The 17,850-nt window shown below is 36.2% G+C and overlaps 2 protein-coding genes across 3 annotated transcripts in view; one reads left to right on the top strand and one right to left on the bottom strand.

The window, feature by feature from the left end:
* The window catches only part of LOC127881128 (uncharacterized), a 259,967-nt gene that overhangs the window by 157,364 nt on the left and 84,753 nt on the right, over positions 1-17,850 (bottom strand). The gene's annotated exons all lie outside the window — the stretch shown is intronic.
* On the top strand, positions 4,412-6,936 carry LOC127881123 (uncharacterized). The gene is made up of 4 exons (XM_052428817.1): positions 4,412-5,017; positions 5,163-5,372; positions 5,582-5,751; positions 5,870-6,936. The coding sequence occupies exons 1-4, from the start codon at positions 4,793-4,795 to the stop codon at positions 6,138-6,140; spliced, it is 876 nt and encodes a 291-aa protein (XP_052284777.1). The 5' UTR covers positions 4,412-4,792; the 3' UTR covers positions 6,141-6,936.

Below are 17,850 nucleotides of genomic sequence, written 5' to 3'. Positions count from 1 at the left end.
ACAAACAAAAACTTGAATTCCATATTAACTTTTTTACCATAAATTAATGTTATAATTAAATAATATTAAATACAATGTGCATTTTAGGTAGATGATTGAACTCCAGTCACTCATCGATATTCTCTAGGCAGAAAATAAACAATAAAAATGACATAAAATCATGTCCAATTCCAAAAAACGGAAATCCCAAGAGTCGAATGCAATGCCTATCCACTTTCAGTGCATTTTACATGAAAATTGGCTAAATGATTATGGAGACTTTGTGACTCTTAATTCAATAAAACTCTCTGCTGAAGAAAAGCTAGCTCAACTGCACTCAATTCGCAACAAGCGATTACAGGAATCATGCGACTCACCATATCGCATGCATGACGTTTGTTTTAATATCCCTAAAACAATAAGTGAAATCGACTTGGGTACAACTGAATACCATCGTGGATGCTACCAAGCTTTTACCAAAAATCAGGATCGCTTAAGTCAACGGAAAGCTAGTGAAATCCCTAATCAAAAACATCATTCTCCGAGGATTGTTCCCGATGCACAAAATACATTTCCACCAGAATGCATTTATTGCAACAAATTAGAGCGTAGGGCTTCTCATGATACCTGTACTGAGAGATGTGTCCCATTTTCAATGAAAATGTCACACTGGAAGCAAATAGAACCACATGCATTACAAATGGAACAGTTCTCATTGTATCGAAAGGTGCAAGGGGAAGATCTGGTTGCAAAACCAGCCATGTACCATGATACATGCCAGAAAAAAAATTGAATTAAAATACTTTAACTTTTTGAAACGAAAACAGCCGAAGTCTGTCTCAGGTGACAGCCTCCAGAATCGCCGAATTTCAGCAGAAGCTCATGCATATGCTTGTTTACGTGAGATCATTTCAGAAAAAGTATTATAAAAAAAAGAGCTTGTTCCCCTAAAATCAATGACATATGTTTACAAAACTGAAATGAGCAAACGCGGATTTCCAATGTTGAATTTTAATAACAGAACTCTAAAGGTTTGGTTGCAAACGGAAGATATTGGCCAAAATATTAAATTCACAAACGTAAATGGCGTGGGATTCATAAAGAATAGCGTTATGTTTAACGCAAGCATGACAGTGGCGGAAGCAATTGGTAGTGCATTTGATTTTGAATTAATTTCAAACCAGGGAGATTTCGCATTGGACATTCGCAAAAGTCTAAAACAGGCTTTTGTTGCTGCTAAACCACTACCATGGCCCCCGACAGCAGACGATCTTGATGCTTATGCACCTGATGTCATTCCTTACAAAGCTAATATGTGGAGAATCGGAAGTTGCAAACAGTGAAAAGTATCGCATCATACGTTCAATTGCCCAGGTAAGTGTCTTTAACCATATCATTTATATATACCACTTCAAAAAAGTTATCAATTAATACAAATACATTGTAAAAACAACAAGAAATGTGAAATTGAAATTGTATATATTTCATTTTCTAGGATATTTGCCGTGCTGTAACAAATGGCGAGTGGAAGTTTTCCAAGCACATTTTGTTATGTACAACGGTTCGGCATCTCTATCGCAGCAAGATACTCACTACAATGTTGAGCCGCCTGGGCCACTGTGAGTCATACGATTTTAGTTTAGAACTTGAAACATCATTAGCAAGAGCAATCAACGACTCGACGACGACTCTTACTCCACTCATTGTAACTGGTGAGGGCAATCAGGTTTTTCATGTGGAGTGGGATAACCTTAACAAAATAACCACTAATGTACACGGCCCAAATGTAGTGAATCGAACAGCGGGTATAATGGTTCAAGAAGTTAAACCTGGTTTTGTTGCTACACATTCTGATCGCACATTAAATGTATACGAGCGATCAAAGGCTCGTTCCCTGAAAGCTGATGGAAATCAAAGCTTGCTACCATTAACCATACCACAACGTTGCGGTCCAAGATTTCCTAAAGGAGCCGTGTTCACTCCACGTTCTGAAAACTATGAGTCGTATTTAAAGGCCTTGCTTGAGTATCGTCTCTGGTCGGTAGTTCGGATAGTTGGCAGTAGTGGAGATGGACAGATCTATCCAGGTTTCGGGGGTTTCATTTAGATGACCGGTAACTGTCCTGAACGAAAATCCACAATCGACTACTTTACTCCGATAGATCAGCCTTTTACGGACTATGCAACGGTTGCAGAACTTCTTGAACAGTCTGAACTGGCTACTCAGGAGGTTGGACAAAAGTACGTTCTGTCTACATTCGATCTGGGCGGATGTATGAAGGCGCTCCCATTGATTTGGAAGTTTCCTGATAAATACAAATACCACGTTGTCACGCTGGGTGCATTCCATATGGCTATGAACTACATTGGAATGCTAACAAAAAACAAATGTTCAGGTTCAGGATATGCAGAGATCCTCATAGAAGCCGGGTTGGTAACGACCGGATGCCTGCAAAGTGTACTAAGCGGATAGGCTTATGCGAAGGCGTTGTTTTGCTTAAAGTCCGTTACAGAAGCAATGAAGCGCTTGCTTTTGGAAAGCTTCATGGATATGCAACAGAATGCAAGCGAATTTAATTCGACGACGCTGATGAAGCTGGTCTCAATTGCTAGCCGCAAAAGATTAGAAGATGCATTAAATGACCAGTCTTTGATGGATTGTATTGACCAATACATACGTTTTGAAGAGTCTGTACGAACCGGCGTATTGGGAAAAACAGCAAAGTTTTGGTTGAGTGTTGTTGACCATTCACGTTTGGTCATGATGTTGCTGTATTCTGTAAAGACTAACAACCTGATGTTATTCCACGAATGTTGTGGCCAGATGGCAGAACTGTTCTTTGCATTTGATGACCCTAATTACTCTAGGTAGTACTTAACATTCTTATACATAGTAGGTTTGGGTAAACATGTGTTCACGAGTTTGTAAAATGTAATTTAAGTTTAACCAATTGGTTGTATAAGGATAAAAAAACGTGTTAGAAATTATTTTTTAATTACATTTCAACAATGTGCGCTATTTAAATTTAATTTTGATAAATAACAAAATATAATGGCCATTGTAAATTTGCAGTGACTAAATAAAATAATTATAAAAATATTATATATTTCTATTTTCATGCAGGTACCTGACATGGTTGGATGTATTCTTTACCAACATTGACCTTACACATCCTGGAGCCAAAGAACTGTTACAAAAGGGTGGGATTTCAGTAACACGGTCCCTTATCCCAGGTGCTTGTAGCGCGGTAGACAAGACAATGGAGGAAACTTTCATGAGATTTGCCAAATCTGCTGGTATGCATGCTGTTAATTGTATTTTTATAACAGTAATATTCTTCACTATACAGGGTTAGTAAATAATTATTGCACACGAGAATGAATTTAAACAATAACTGATAAGTGTACTGATCAGTAAATGAAAATGCGGCATATACAATGTAAAATAAGTTATATATTAACACCTTTGATGATGAGGAATATCAAACTCATATACGTTATACACTGTGCTTGTTTAATTTAAGGAGGGTTTACAGGTCTTTTCTCTATGTTTGGGGCATACCAGCGTTGGTGTAGAACTACATCAACGCGAGTCCACTTCTATGAAAAGATGTTAGACATGTGCGGATTAATAGAAGATCCTGATTCACCGAAGGCCGGGCGACATCGTGAATTGGAACGCGCCGAAATCCGAAAGTCGGAAGAGGCAGTTGTCAACACAATGGCAGCAATATGCAGTTTTTCTAATCCGTTTATATCTACAGACAAGGAGCATTTATACAGGTACATATACTTTAATTGTTAATGATAATAAGGCATATATATATATATATATATATATATATATATATATATATATATATATATATATATATATATATATATATATGTGATATAAATATTATATATATATATATATATATATATATACACATTTAAAACTATTTTGGTTCCGTCATGTTGTTGTTTTTCAATAATCATAAAGTAGTCTTACCAGTCTTAACAAAACTTAAGTAAAGTATCTTGTGTGCAGTCTCGCATCTGGTGCTCCAATTCCTCTTGATGCTGAGCATGATGTTCTTCGAGCAGAGTTAGTAGGGAAAGAAGCCAAGGCAAAATTTATATCTGAACGACTGACTAGTGGAGCAGCGACATCCAGGTTTTTCGACCCTATACCAAGGAATAGATTTAAAACAATGGAGGCTGCCAACAAAACAGTAAAGCTAATTGCCCGCAAGGAAAAGAAATACATCTTTATAATATATTACATTGTGCAAAAACTTAGAGCCACGTGATATTTCAATTGTTAAAACAGCCCAGGTTTGTGGCTAAGATGCTTCTATTATTTTCTGAAAGTAACTCTCTGTATTACATTTTCATTACTCTTAATTATAACAGTTCCGTGTTTGATTTGGATTCGTTTTAGGTTGTCCAGTATCAGGAGCAGAGTAATCTAGCCTTTATGCTCCTAGTCAAGGCTCAGTTTTCAAACCATGCCTTAGATCTGGATGAACTTATGCGGTATCCCCTCAAGCCAGTGCCACATAGCCTTGGTACCCCTGATGGTTTTTTGTGCAAGACCAATAAAGCTACCCTTATGAATGCAATTCTACAGGATGTGGCACCTTCATCATCTCCAAATAATGCCACATTATTTATACAAGATGGTAATGCGTTATTCCATGAGCTAACAAACCTTGCTCCAACATTTGGTGGTATATGTCTACAGTTATTAGACATAATGGTTTCGAAAAAGGATTTTGTCTTTTCCACCGATAGTTACTTTCCAAACTCAATAAATGGATAAGAGAGAATGCGAAGGAGCTGCTGTCGGAAGTTTAACATTGATGGACCGGAAACTCGTCGTCCAGTCGATTTTAAAGAATTCTTATCAAATGATGACAACAAGATGCAGCTTTGTAACCTCTTACTGCGCGTATGGGGTAGTCAAACGACAGCATCCAGACTTGAGAGGTGCGGAACAGCAATAGTGGTCGTTAGTGGCAGGGCATACACATTGCAAACAACTAACAATGAGGTATACACTATCACGTTTTAAAGTGCAATTATACATTTAATGTATATATCTTTTTATGAAAATAATGTTTGTTTCACGCTTATAAAGTTTTAGCCTGTTTGCCTTAAAACAATGTCACGCTATTTGAGGTTTTATTTTATTCCAGGTGAAGACAGAGGAAATACACAGTTTGGCGTCAACTCAAGAGGAAACAGATACCAGAGTGGTCCTGTATATGCACTATGGTGCAAAGCTCGGATACAAGTCTGCCATAGTGCGAACTCCTGACTCTGACATATTTTTTATAAGTCTCCACCATGCAACATCTGTGCCGCTGACAATCTTTCTAGATGTTGGTACAGGGAAACAGAGAAAGGTTTGAACAATTCAAAACATAACTATTTTGTTCAGTTATGTACAGAGAGAGAGAGAGAGAGAGAGAGAGAGAGAGAGAGAGAGAGAGAGAGAGAGAGAGATACACGCAAGCACAAATAATCGCACACAAACAAACACATACGCACGCATACACACAAAAACACAAATCGCCAACACATTAATTCAATTACAATATTATATTTGAAATAGGTGCTGAACATCAGTGAACTATCAGAAGCTCTAGGTGTCAACTATTGCGCGGCCCTCTTAGGTCTTCACGTTTTCACTGGAGAAGATGTGACAAGTGCATTTAAGGGCAAGGGAAAGATAATACCACTCGGAAAGTTACAAAGTTATCCAAAATATCTAGAAACATTCAGGTATGTGCATGAAAACACAATTCATGAGATTTTCTCCCACAAATTAAAAAATCAAATCTCCATATAATATATATACATATATATATATTTAAGTATTCTCTTTGTCCTCACTTTGTAGGACGTTGGGAGATGCATGGGTAGTGGCGGAAGAAGTGATACAAATGCTTGAAGCATTTGTTTGTTTGATATATGGATTCCCAAGGGAAAAATCTGTAAACACATGCCGAGCACTTCTTCTAAAGAAAATGGTTGGAGAAGACAAAGTTTTGACTGTTAAGTCTAAAGTTGACCTTTCAAGGTTACCACCTTGCCAGGACAACCTATGTCAGCATGTCTTCAGGACAAACTATCGTCTTGTCATATTGAAGAAGGCCAACAACTCCATTTGACGATAATCAAGGATGGCTTGTAAAGGACAATGTGTTGGAGCCATTATGGGCCAAGGGTCCAATTCTGCCTTCAAGTTTAATTGACATTCTGGGCCATGTGAACACAGAATTTGATTAGAAAGAAGAAGATGAGGAAGATGTTGACTTCCTCGAACTGGAAATGACACTGTCAGATGAGGATTTATCCGTATCTGACATTGTCGTTTCCAGTTCGAGAAAATCAATATCTCTCATCTACCCCCCCCCCCTCCCAAAAAAAACCACATTCACGCTCTAAAGTATGTTTTTAATGGTACTGTTTGTGTTAAAACAAGTATGTTTAATTTGTATTTGTTGGCTTCTTACCATTGAAGTGAAATATTACCACATTATCTGTTATTTGCTTACTATGAGATATTATAATGCGTTACTTTTGTATATAAATGATATGTTTTCGTGTTTTTTAACGGTAAAAATACTATTATCAGTTAGAGAAATACATTTAATATTAAAAAACATTGTGAATGCACGTGTTAGTGTCAGAAACAATCTTTATACATAAACATAACAAGTTAAAAAAGCTAGTACGTCTCAAAATATATTAACATGCACATTAGGAATTTTTTCTTCAAATTTGTTATTTACCCCACCCACTTTGATTGTCTTATATATCATAATTATTGATAATATTCACATGAAATGTTATATTATTATATTCCTTAGTCCCATACGTGTACATAAATGTAGTTAGGGTACAAATTGAAACATGTCATAAGCCAAAAAAACATGATTTTTGGTAGCTTTTTTCATAAATATAGTCATTATTTTCATAAAATGTATAATATTTCACCAAAAATGTATTTGTTCAATAAGAATAATATGTTATTAATTGCTTAAATTAAAAAGCTTACCAAAATCTAGGAAAATAAATGTTGTTAGTGTCATTTGCGAAATAACGGTATTTTCGAGGTTTTTGGTCGGCCATCTTGGCGGCCATCTTGGATTTAGACCCCATGGGAACACTTTTTTTCTTAGGAACAAAAATTTTCTTTCACCCGAGGCAATGTAGAACATCATCAGCATATTAAAAAAAAACTTCCAATCATGCATGGTGGACCTCCGTTCCTACTAGACTAATAGGACCCCATTTTGTAGATTTTTTTTTACTGGTTATCAAACCTTAGACGACGCGTCAAAAAGTGAACTTGTGAAATTTAAAAATTAAAAATTCATAATAATGGCGATTGTATGTGTAACTACGAAAGTTAAAGTTGCAAAACAAATGTATATTACATACTTTTACGCGAATTAATATTACCGGCAATCGACATCATCTGATGAACAATACGGCTAAAATTAAACCTCAGTAACGTAAATGATAGTGAAAAATGGAATAACCAACACTTAACTAAGACTCGATGTGTGTATCGATACCAATACTACAATCTTACTACCTTATTATCGGGTGTTTTGCATTTAATAGATTATCATATAATTATATATAATAAGCAATTACATCACGTTTCCAGACATTTAAATATAAAAAGTGCATTTCAAAGTCTAAAAAATGAACTGTATTATTACCATACATTTTCTGTTAACAAGGTTACACTAGTCGTGATCAGCTTTGGCATCTGTTGACTTTTTGATACATTTCATGCTTGGGTTTCCCACCGGCAATCAACGTTTACCTCTAACGAAAATAATCCAGAAACAAGCAAAGTAATTTAAAACGACGACTGACACGCGATTAAACGAAGATCAGTTGGCATTTTCTAAATGATTGGTCGGCGATCGTTAATTCTTAAGTCTGCGATCGACGTTCAATCATATACCTTCGATCAAAGACTGGAAACAAGTCGGCGATTGGTAGGGAGAAAGTCGGCACTTCATTAGCGATTGGTTTAGCGATTCCAAATATGCATTTGATTAAGTCTGGATAAATCTTGTTTTAAATGATATCATTATTAATGTTGCATCTTTGGTGAATACTTAGGATATATTAAGTTCTTGACGTCTTAATACATATATGTTATGTTAAGTTTTGTTAAAACATTGGCTAAAAGGAGATAAAGCCTATTCGCATTGTATTTTAAAGTCTCTATAACGCTCAAAATCAACGAAAATGTCGTTAAGTATTTCGTAAAATAAAATTAACACATAAACAATCAGTGTTCCTTTTAGCAATAGCCGCAATTTCAATGCTAGATGTGGTATGATTACACTTATGAATGCCGTTGTTACACTAAATTTCTCAAATTATTTCGGGTTGATTAAAGAGTCATGCTAATTATAACACTTCTAAAGCAGTTTACACATGATGAAATAAATGAATGGTTATTCAAAAGTTAACCAACTGTTATAACATTCATACCATTCTCTCATTTGAAATTGAATCGCTTTTATTTATTGAAATAAAATGTATATGTGTGTACTGTCGGACCTCGCGCATACCTTTGATTGACAACAGTTCATAATTTGGTTTATATTCCACAACAAATAATATAAGTTATTAAAAAGCAAGTATTTGAAGTTTTTTTTGAGAGTTTGGGTACAACAAAGAGTAAATCAAACGAAAGCTTTTATTCTAACTAATTATGCATGCTATTTATATTATTGTTCCATGTTAAAGGAAATCGTTTTGAATTATTCAAATGAATATAGATCAAAGACAAAACTAGAAAAGAAAAATCTTGTTATCAACTTCCAGTCGTGCGTGTTTAGGCGAATAGGCAACTTTGTATTACCTACAAGACAATATAATAAAAAACGACAAAATAACAATTTACAATAAGATCGCAGCCGTGTTGCGGTAGGAAGAAGACATTTGGAAGGAAAATGCAAATCAATACGTTTTTAAATATTTTAATGGCATGCCCAACCTAAGCATAACTTTAAGTGGAAACGATTATGAAATAGATAACATGCCCGCGTTTTGTCGACACCATCTGGCATTTCGCATTACACCAGGGCACATCTGGTGTTTTCCGTGCTACAGAACTTAGTTTCTGATTTGTTCTATGAACAATACATCAGAGTGGCCAGAACTGGCTATATTTACAACAGACACCGATAAGGAATTGGCTTGCGATATACATATATACGTTGATTTAATTGCAAGTAAAGAACAAAAAATCACGATAGTTATAGCTCCTATAAAAATTGTTCTCATTCCACTGCTTCTTTGTCCATCAAATTATAACAAGCACGTGAAACGCTGAAAATAAAGTTTCTTCGTTATTATGATCATTATAACGATGCTTTTAATATTACCTTAAAAATTTATGTGCTTCGAAAAGGTTGTTCCAATTCACTAGTTATAAAAATCCACAGTGAAACATGAAGGCTGATTTCTAGTTTTATCGAGATGAAAGTTTGCTTTAAATAACATGTTCATTACTATTTATATGGCTAATGTTGATTACATTACACCTTTTCGATTAAGCAATTTTCAAAAAGTATAGTCTTCAACAGTGAAGTGTTTTCTGCAGTTTTTTTGTTGAGATTATTAATTTTGGGCACCACCCAAAATACATTTATATAGTATAAATTATATATAATTTATTGCGGAAATTAATGATCCTATCCAATACGTAAGTAACCCATGTTATATATTACGACGTATGCATGTGAACGTATATTATATAATGTCACCAACACGAGGGGCTACAACTAAGAAAAACCATTTAAAAATAAACAAGTGTACGAGTTTCAAACGTTGACCGTAAGCGTCCAATATTTTTAGTTCTTCAGAAAAACACATTTGTAAAAATCAATGAATATTCATGCTACTCAAACTTACCGGAAAATAGCTCAGTTTTAATAACATAATCGGATTTTTACCTGTTTAACTACTCTGTGTCTGGATGTTGTGTTCATTATAAGCGTGTATGAACGGCCCTGGTTCTTCAAACAACTTTGCAGTCATTTATATTGCACTAAGAATAAGACACAATAAATGTGTTCATGCAAACTAAACGGCTCTTCATAATCCCATGTTTCAACATCAGCCAAGTACAAACGCTACTACTCGTATTAATTATTTTCAGCATACAGGCAATACACAAAACATTCAATTTTGTTAAACATTGAAGTCACAGTTAATTGTTGCATTCAATTTTTGTTTAATCAGCTAAAACAAGTGTAAAATAGGAATTAAAATGCATTGAAACAACATTGTCTTGCATAAATATCTCTTTGAATATGTGATTAGTTGACAAACGAACCATGTATTGAACATAAAAGCATTAACTAGCATCTTCTTGACAATCATACAACTGTTGAGCAAGAAAAGTAAATGCCTTTTGCACATTCTGCATTTTAAATTAGTTTAACTTACCTATATCTTCCTTATATATAAGTATGAATAAACTATTAGTAAGTTTATATGTCCGCTCTATTTGATGTAGATTTACCCATTAAACATATTCCATGCATATCATCTATCTTTTTAAACTTTCGAGTATTTGCACTCGACCAGTATGTAAATTGCTGCTGTTTTGTTTTTGCTGATAAAAACATGTTTATATATTGATGGTCCCATTTCAAAATGCCGAACCTACATATTTTGGCATTTCGCGATTTTGATACTGTGCAAAGCAGGAAATCAATGCGCATATACCCCCAAAATAACGAACTAGTTAACCAATCGCAACAGCTCAAAAAAGTCATGTGAAGTAATGACGAACCGCCATTGATTGAAGTCAAAATGACGAAGCTGAAAACAATTTAACTTCGGCATTTTGCGCGCTAATAAATATTTTAAAGTATCAATATTACCATGTTTTTAAGGTAAATTGACGAAACGTAAACGTTTGCTTATAGAATAATTAAACGATGAACATTGTATAGCATTGATGAACGCAAACAAAGATCAAAATAATATAAAATGTTGAGGCCTTAACTTAGTAACTCGAGGCCACAACCAATAGCTTGTTCCAACAACTTATTAAGTTGATGTCTCAACAAAGTAAGTTGTTCCTTCAACTTAATTACCTCTGGCCGCAAATTACTTGTGGAAACAACTTACTAAGTTTGGACCACAACATAGTTTCACCAGTCAGATAGGCCGTTTCATCTTTACCGTTTTATTACAGTTAGTACCCTTATACTCGTACTATTGTGTGCTCGGGTTCGAGCGCCGGTTTGAGCACTATCCCTGAAAGCTATGGATCCCGGGATTGAGCCCATGTCTGAGCACCTGTTAGCGATTGGGTTCATGGTTCCATCCCCGGTCTGAGCACTATAAACGTAAGCGTCGGATCCCGGTTTTGAGTCCCGAAGCACTTTCTTCATAAGAGAGTGGTAAATCGTTTTTTTTGGATCTGAACCCGGGACCCTTCTTGTAAAGGGCGATTGCTCTGACCGGGGCTCGATCCCGGGAACCATCGCTTACGAGGCGAGTGCTAGATGTCTAAGTTTTCGACGGTCCCTGTGTTCTAATCACCGTATGAACACTAGTCTGTAAAGCTAATTGTGAGTTTTCGACGGTCCCGGGGTTCGAATCACGGTACGAGCACTAGTCATGAAAGCTTTGGGTCTCTAGATCGAGCCTCGGTATGAGGACTTACCCTATAAGCGACGGCTTGAATTCTGATGTGAGAATGTGCACCGACAGTGACAGGTCCCGGGTTCGAGCCCAAGTCTAAGTACTAGCCCTGAAAGCTATGGATCCCGGGTTCAAGCCTGTGTCTTACCACTTTTTTCTCGACTGTTATGCCATTTCTGGCGTACCTGTAAATTCGGTAGATACTCCTTTAGCCATCGTCTCCAGAAAATGTTTGCCAGGTACTGAACTTGTCTCCACCATCGCCGACAATAGTTATCTCCCTTTTCAAACATTCCCGGAGGGAAACACCTATTCGAGCGAAGTAGCAAAATTTCGTTCGGTGAAAGCGGTTCTTGATCCCGGTGATCATCACTTACCTGTGTAATCGGTCGGTCATTCAAAATCTTTTCTACTCAGTGCAGAGAGTTGACAGCGCCTTGTCGCCCAGCAGTTGTTCGCGTACTACAGATTTCAATGCGCTTTTGAAAGAACCTCTCCCAAACTCCGCCCATGTGGCTTGCGTATGGAGGATTGATGTGCCAAGCAATTACCCTTTGTTGCAAATGCCTCGAAATTCGGCTCTGGTTCCATTCATTCATCGACTCACGTAGCTCCTTTTCGCCAGCCCGAAAGATTTGTGCCATTGTCACTGTAAAATTTTTCTGGTTGGCCTCGACGACTTACAAATCGTTGCATGGCGCATATGAATGAATCAGTATTAAGACTGCGCATTATCTCTATGTGTACAGCTCTTATGCACAAACATGTAAATAAACAACCGTACCTTTTCAGTTGTCTCCTGCCGGATTTGACGTATATTGGTCCGGCTCCAGTTTTTCAGCTGGAAGTTGCCCCATTTGTTGTGATTGAGGACGTTGTTTTTGTCTCTTACACATCATGCATTTGTTCAAAACAGACTTAATCGTCTTAAGACCTGGCAATACCCAATACTTTTGTCGCATCAACGACTAAATATGATGAGCACCCACGTGAGCGTTTGGTTCATGGTATGCCTTGATAAGGATCCGTGTTACGTGGTGGTTACCTGGCAAAATTATTTGCTGCTTAGTATCACTTCGCAAGTCAGCGTCCTCAAGACGACCGCACACTCTTAGCAAATTATCTGTGAAATGCGGACTTAACTTTGCCACTTTTCTCTATAACCCGTCCCGATTTCACAACACTAAAACTCTTGCTGCTTTACTCACCACTTTGTACACGTGACAAAATAGCATTTGTCGCGGCCCTCATTTCACGTACAGTCAAGTGCTTAACCGCTAAGCAGACATTCTCTTTCTCTCGTAAATATTTCTGAATGAGATATGCCTTGAATCTGAGAAGCCAGGCTACCGACCGCTGTAGCCTAAACCTGGCTACTGGTTGTGGTATTGATGGCCAGTCGGTCTTACCTTTCAACAGGAAATCCGGTCCGTTCATTCAAATGTCATTATTTTCTATCTTATGCGGACAAAATCCCTTAGGCGTTTCGTCAGCAGGATTAATCTCAGTCGGAACGTACCTTCAGTCATTTGCCAAAAAGTGTTATCTACTCCTGTCGGCAGCAAACAACTATCAATACTTACTTGTGTCAACGCAGGTAGTCCTAGTTTGTAATGCTCTCTGTGTTTTTGTGTAGAGCGTTCCATTATGGACAGTGCGTGGTAATCTTGCTGACACTTACCTGCCCGATTGTCTAACATACAGTCAGAAAATTGGAATTCCAAAATATTTTAACCTCACTATGCACATTTGACATGTGTTGAAAATTTACATGACGGATAGAGGACGAGGTTTTCCCTGTGGGACCAATAACGCTCCAACCTAGGATTGACCGTATTGCAAACGGCTCACCCCTGTTACCTCTCCTCTCTTCCTCTACTCAGAAAGCCTCTGGGGTATCACTCCCAATTAACAACTCTACCTGCGCGGCGTTAACATAAGGCAGTCGTATACCTGTCAAATGCTTCCACTTACCAATTTCTGCTCCAGTTGGAAGAGACTGAAGGGATATTGGTAAATGTTTAACAGACCAAACTCTATGTGCGTCGATACTGTCACGACCATCCAGAGAACTCACCTTTCAGCTGCATTCCAGATCTGCGCAGGGTAGACTGATTAACAGTTGTAAGGGTGAAATCGCCCAAAGTACCCTTAGCGTTTAATTTTCTTAATAAATTATCACTTCACAACGTGATATCGCTGCCATCGTCTAACAAGGTGTTTCCGTATGTCTGGAACCATATTTCACTACAAAAGGGACAATGCGTAAACTTACCTTGACCGCGTCTGCTTGTGACCAACAATTCATATGCCCTGTTCTATCGTCTTCACGTCGACCTACATCAGCAACAGATCTATGCAACAAAGTGTGATATTTCTGTCTACAGCCATCAACCTCGCAACAACTACTCATTAGACAAAACTTAGCATAATGCTCGAAATTTAGACAATTGTCACACATTCGGTTCTCTCTAACAACACCTAATTTTGCATCATAATCAAGAGCTTTAAATTTGTCACAGTCAATTAGCCTATGGCTCTCCCCAATAAGTTGTGGGGACAACGCACTTAGTTGTTTCCACAAGTTATTTTAAAAGATGTTTCCACAAGTTATTAATTTGAAGCCACAACTTATGAAGTTGTTTCCTCAACTTTATAAGTTGTTCCAACGAGTTACTAAGTTGAGGCCACAATATAAACAAATAAATTGCGGTGTTCACCTCTGTGCCACCGTGTAAAACAGAAAAACACGAACTGCTTTGCTATATTTTATGGAAAACAGTGGAATAATTTATTCTATTGAAACAAAATATATTTCAATTAGCTGTCCATTTTGCCGAAACATCACATAAATGCAAGTCGAAATGACGAAGATACATTTACAGCAGACTTATTAGATTAACGTCAAATTAATTCCATACTAGCATATATCAGATACGCGTGTATCGTGTGGGTCGATTCGGAGAAGATCCCAATACCGGAATTGCCTAGATATGAAAAAAGCTCGGCATGATATCGCATTAATTGAATACTTATGGATGCTGTGCGTGTTTGAATATCTTTGATAAACAAATACCCAATACATTTGAGTTCAGCTCTTTTAAACGGGGATTAACATATGTGCGTGAAGTATCGCAGGGACTTCCTTTGAATGAACAATTCCTTTAGAGCGATAAGTGTCGTCCCTAATATGCAAGTGCGGACTGCACAGTACTTTCTGGGCCGACACTTCACGCATATGAATACGGCCCGGTTTTCCAATAGCGTGGCTAATGTATTTGATCATCGAATCATTTTTGACACTAGTTAGCTCAGTTTGTTTCAATACGTATAACACTTCTATACGAACAGTGTTAATTTATTTACAAACCACAATTGTGAAATTCACAGAATTGGCACACCTATCGAACGAAATAGCTAACTTTGCAGTTGAAATCAATATGCTATAAGGAAAAAACAATGTTGTGAATGCGATGTAAAAAAAGGGTGCATTATTTCTGTAATACGGCAATTTAGACTAAATTGAATAACACAAATAAAAATAAATATGGATCATCAACAAATTATCCGGGAATTAAATTATTGCTTGTCGAATAGTATACACCTTTATGAGTTTCATATTTGCGAACGAATCGAAATGACTGGATCTTCACAACAATACCTAGGTTTCAAACAAAAAATGAAAACAAGAATGCACTAAAATATACAAAGGCATTAGTAATTCAAAATTAACAAGCACAAAGCTGGACATCATATCAGTCATACTGTATATTGGAAGAACGTATGCAATAATTGTTGTCGTCTTTTTTATTCCGGCTTTGAAAAAGTATATGTTGATGCAAATCTTGCTAACCACACTAACGCCGCTTTCCAAAGTGCATCAATTTAGGCATTTCGATACAAATATGCAATAAATGCATCTTAATCGACATGTAGTCAATAGACATTTTGGGTGAGCACAAGAGAAGTTATTATCCTCCTCTTGCGTTTCAAGCATGGTTTATTCAAGTTAAACGAATGAATGACGCTGTGTACGTGAATAGAATGTCAGTTTTATACATGTTTTATTGACCGTTCATACGGCTCCGAAATGTGTACTTATATAGATTCATTCATTTTATATATCAAAAGCGTCAGCTTCATTGAAAATGCTGTTCATTGCAATGCATATACGTTTTTACCCGTATATTTTGAATCGAGACTGACTTCTATGAAAGGTATTCAAATATGTGATGTGCAGCTGTTAAAACTATTTGGCAAAGGTGTTAAGTTTGAATATAAGTGAGCGGTCATTAATCACACAAAACCTAGTAAACCACTACAAATAACACACAATTAACATAATAATCATTAGAAGACCAGAACAAATAGTTGCGACCAACGAAATGTTCAAAAAATAGAGTTTAAGACGTTTACTCAATACCCAATTTCGAAATGATTGCCAAAATTAAATGTCTACAAATCGTCAAAGCTCATTTACATAGTTTATCCCCCGACAATGATGTCGGCAAACAACGTCGTCTGGAATATTAACAAACAACTTGGCCGTCACAGGGAGAAAATCGGGAAATTCAGGCTTTTATAACAATTATAACGCAGACCGCATGACAAACTCCGGAAAAGGAATCGGTTGAGTTCGGACGTTCGAAAGCGTTGGCGAAATTTAAAATGAAATATGTGTTTACGATTTTGAAGGTGATTCTCTCCATATAGTTATAACACATGCATAATGTTATGATGTGTGGATTATGCCTTGGTAGTTGTTATGTAATAATTAAGAGATATAAAAACTGTTAATCATTGAATAAAAAACGAACTTACATGTGTATATGTATGCATGTGTTTCCTTAAAATACATTAATTTAATTCAGAACATATGCAAAAGTATTCACTCGATTAATCGAGACCTTATTTGACCTGAATAGAATTGTTGATTCGAACGAGATGCATGCTTTAATACAAATGAATCAAACTTACCATGATCTCATCCCCAGACATTATGGACTGTTTGAACTCTTTAAACGAACAACTATTAAATGCGTGAACACATGATGACACTTTACAATGTGTATAAGGTTACCACAGGATTATTGGTCATATTTCACACGCGATGTTGGCTTGTAGCAGAAGGGTTGCTACTGCATGAATAAATTAATAATTAATCATTAAATGGCAAACATATCAAATAAGATATGGTCTATGCCTAAACTTTATCACAAGTCCGAATATCATTGACCATACTTTATTTGTTGATGGAGCATCTGAAGACGTGATTCGGATGTTTTATATTTGCTGTGAATTTATAAATGGAGATATGATTTACGTATATTCATATTGGGAGTTGAACATTTCGGCGTCAGTTGATTATCATAATTGCAAACTTAGTTTCCCGCAATAGTTATAATTTATATTGTATATTATTGTATTTATTTTATTTCGAAATTCCCCGCATGTTATCAACGTAATACTTACAGTTTTTTATATAAAACATTCAAAGTGTAAAATATGTAAACGACGCCCACATATTTTAATTTGATGCTTAATGATGCATTGGTTAAATATGTATTTTGTTCTACGAACGCCAACAACATATATACAAGTATGAGCAATAATAATGTCAAATACCTGACAGTATTTGTTTTCATAGACGATTTCGATTAAGTAAATATAATTTGTTTCTTAATCATGGACATATTACTTTAACTTCTTTTGCTAGGTAACAGTAATACTCAACATCTTCCGTGATATAAAATATCAATGGTATGCATATTTTGACGATTTAACAACCTGAGAAGTATAAAGCGTTACAAACGCGGAACGATTTTATAATTTGGACAGTTTGTTGTTATCGTTATATTTTGTTTCATTTTAGGATTGCTTATATTAGGAATACAATTAAATAGCACTATGTCAGCACGGACGGCCGAAAGGTTCAAGCGCTAGATTTTTACTCCAACAGTCATTGGATCGAGCACATGTTCGGACTTTTTTTCTAACTTTAATTTATTTGTTATTATTATATACTGGAACTCTTATTTCCGATGTTTACATTTTAAATCTAAACATTTTATGACAATCTTCTAAAAGTGCCACAACGTGTTAAAAGGTTCCTTTAAAGTTTGCGACCGAAAGTGTGTCTCCACAAAGTTTCTTTAAACACAAGTCTTTTTGAAAACATCTCGG

This window comes from Dreissena polymorpha, chromosome 5, assembly GCF_020536995.1.
Source record: "Dreissena polymorpha isolate Duluth1 chromosome 5, UMN_Dpol_1.0, whole genome shotgun sequence".
Classification (NCBI taxonomy): Eukaryota; Metazoa; Mollusca; class Bivalvia; order Myida; family Dreissenidae; genus Dreissena; species Dreissena polymorpha.
The sequence above is the reverse complement of the archived record's forward strand: the minus strand, read 5'-3'. Positions and strand labels throughout refer to the sequence as shown.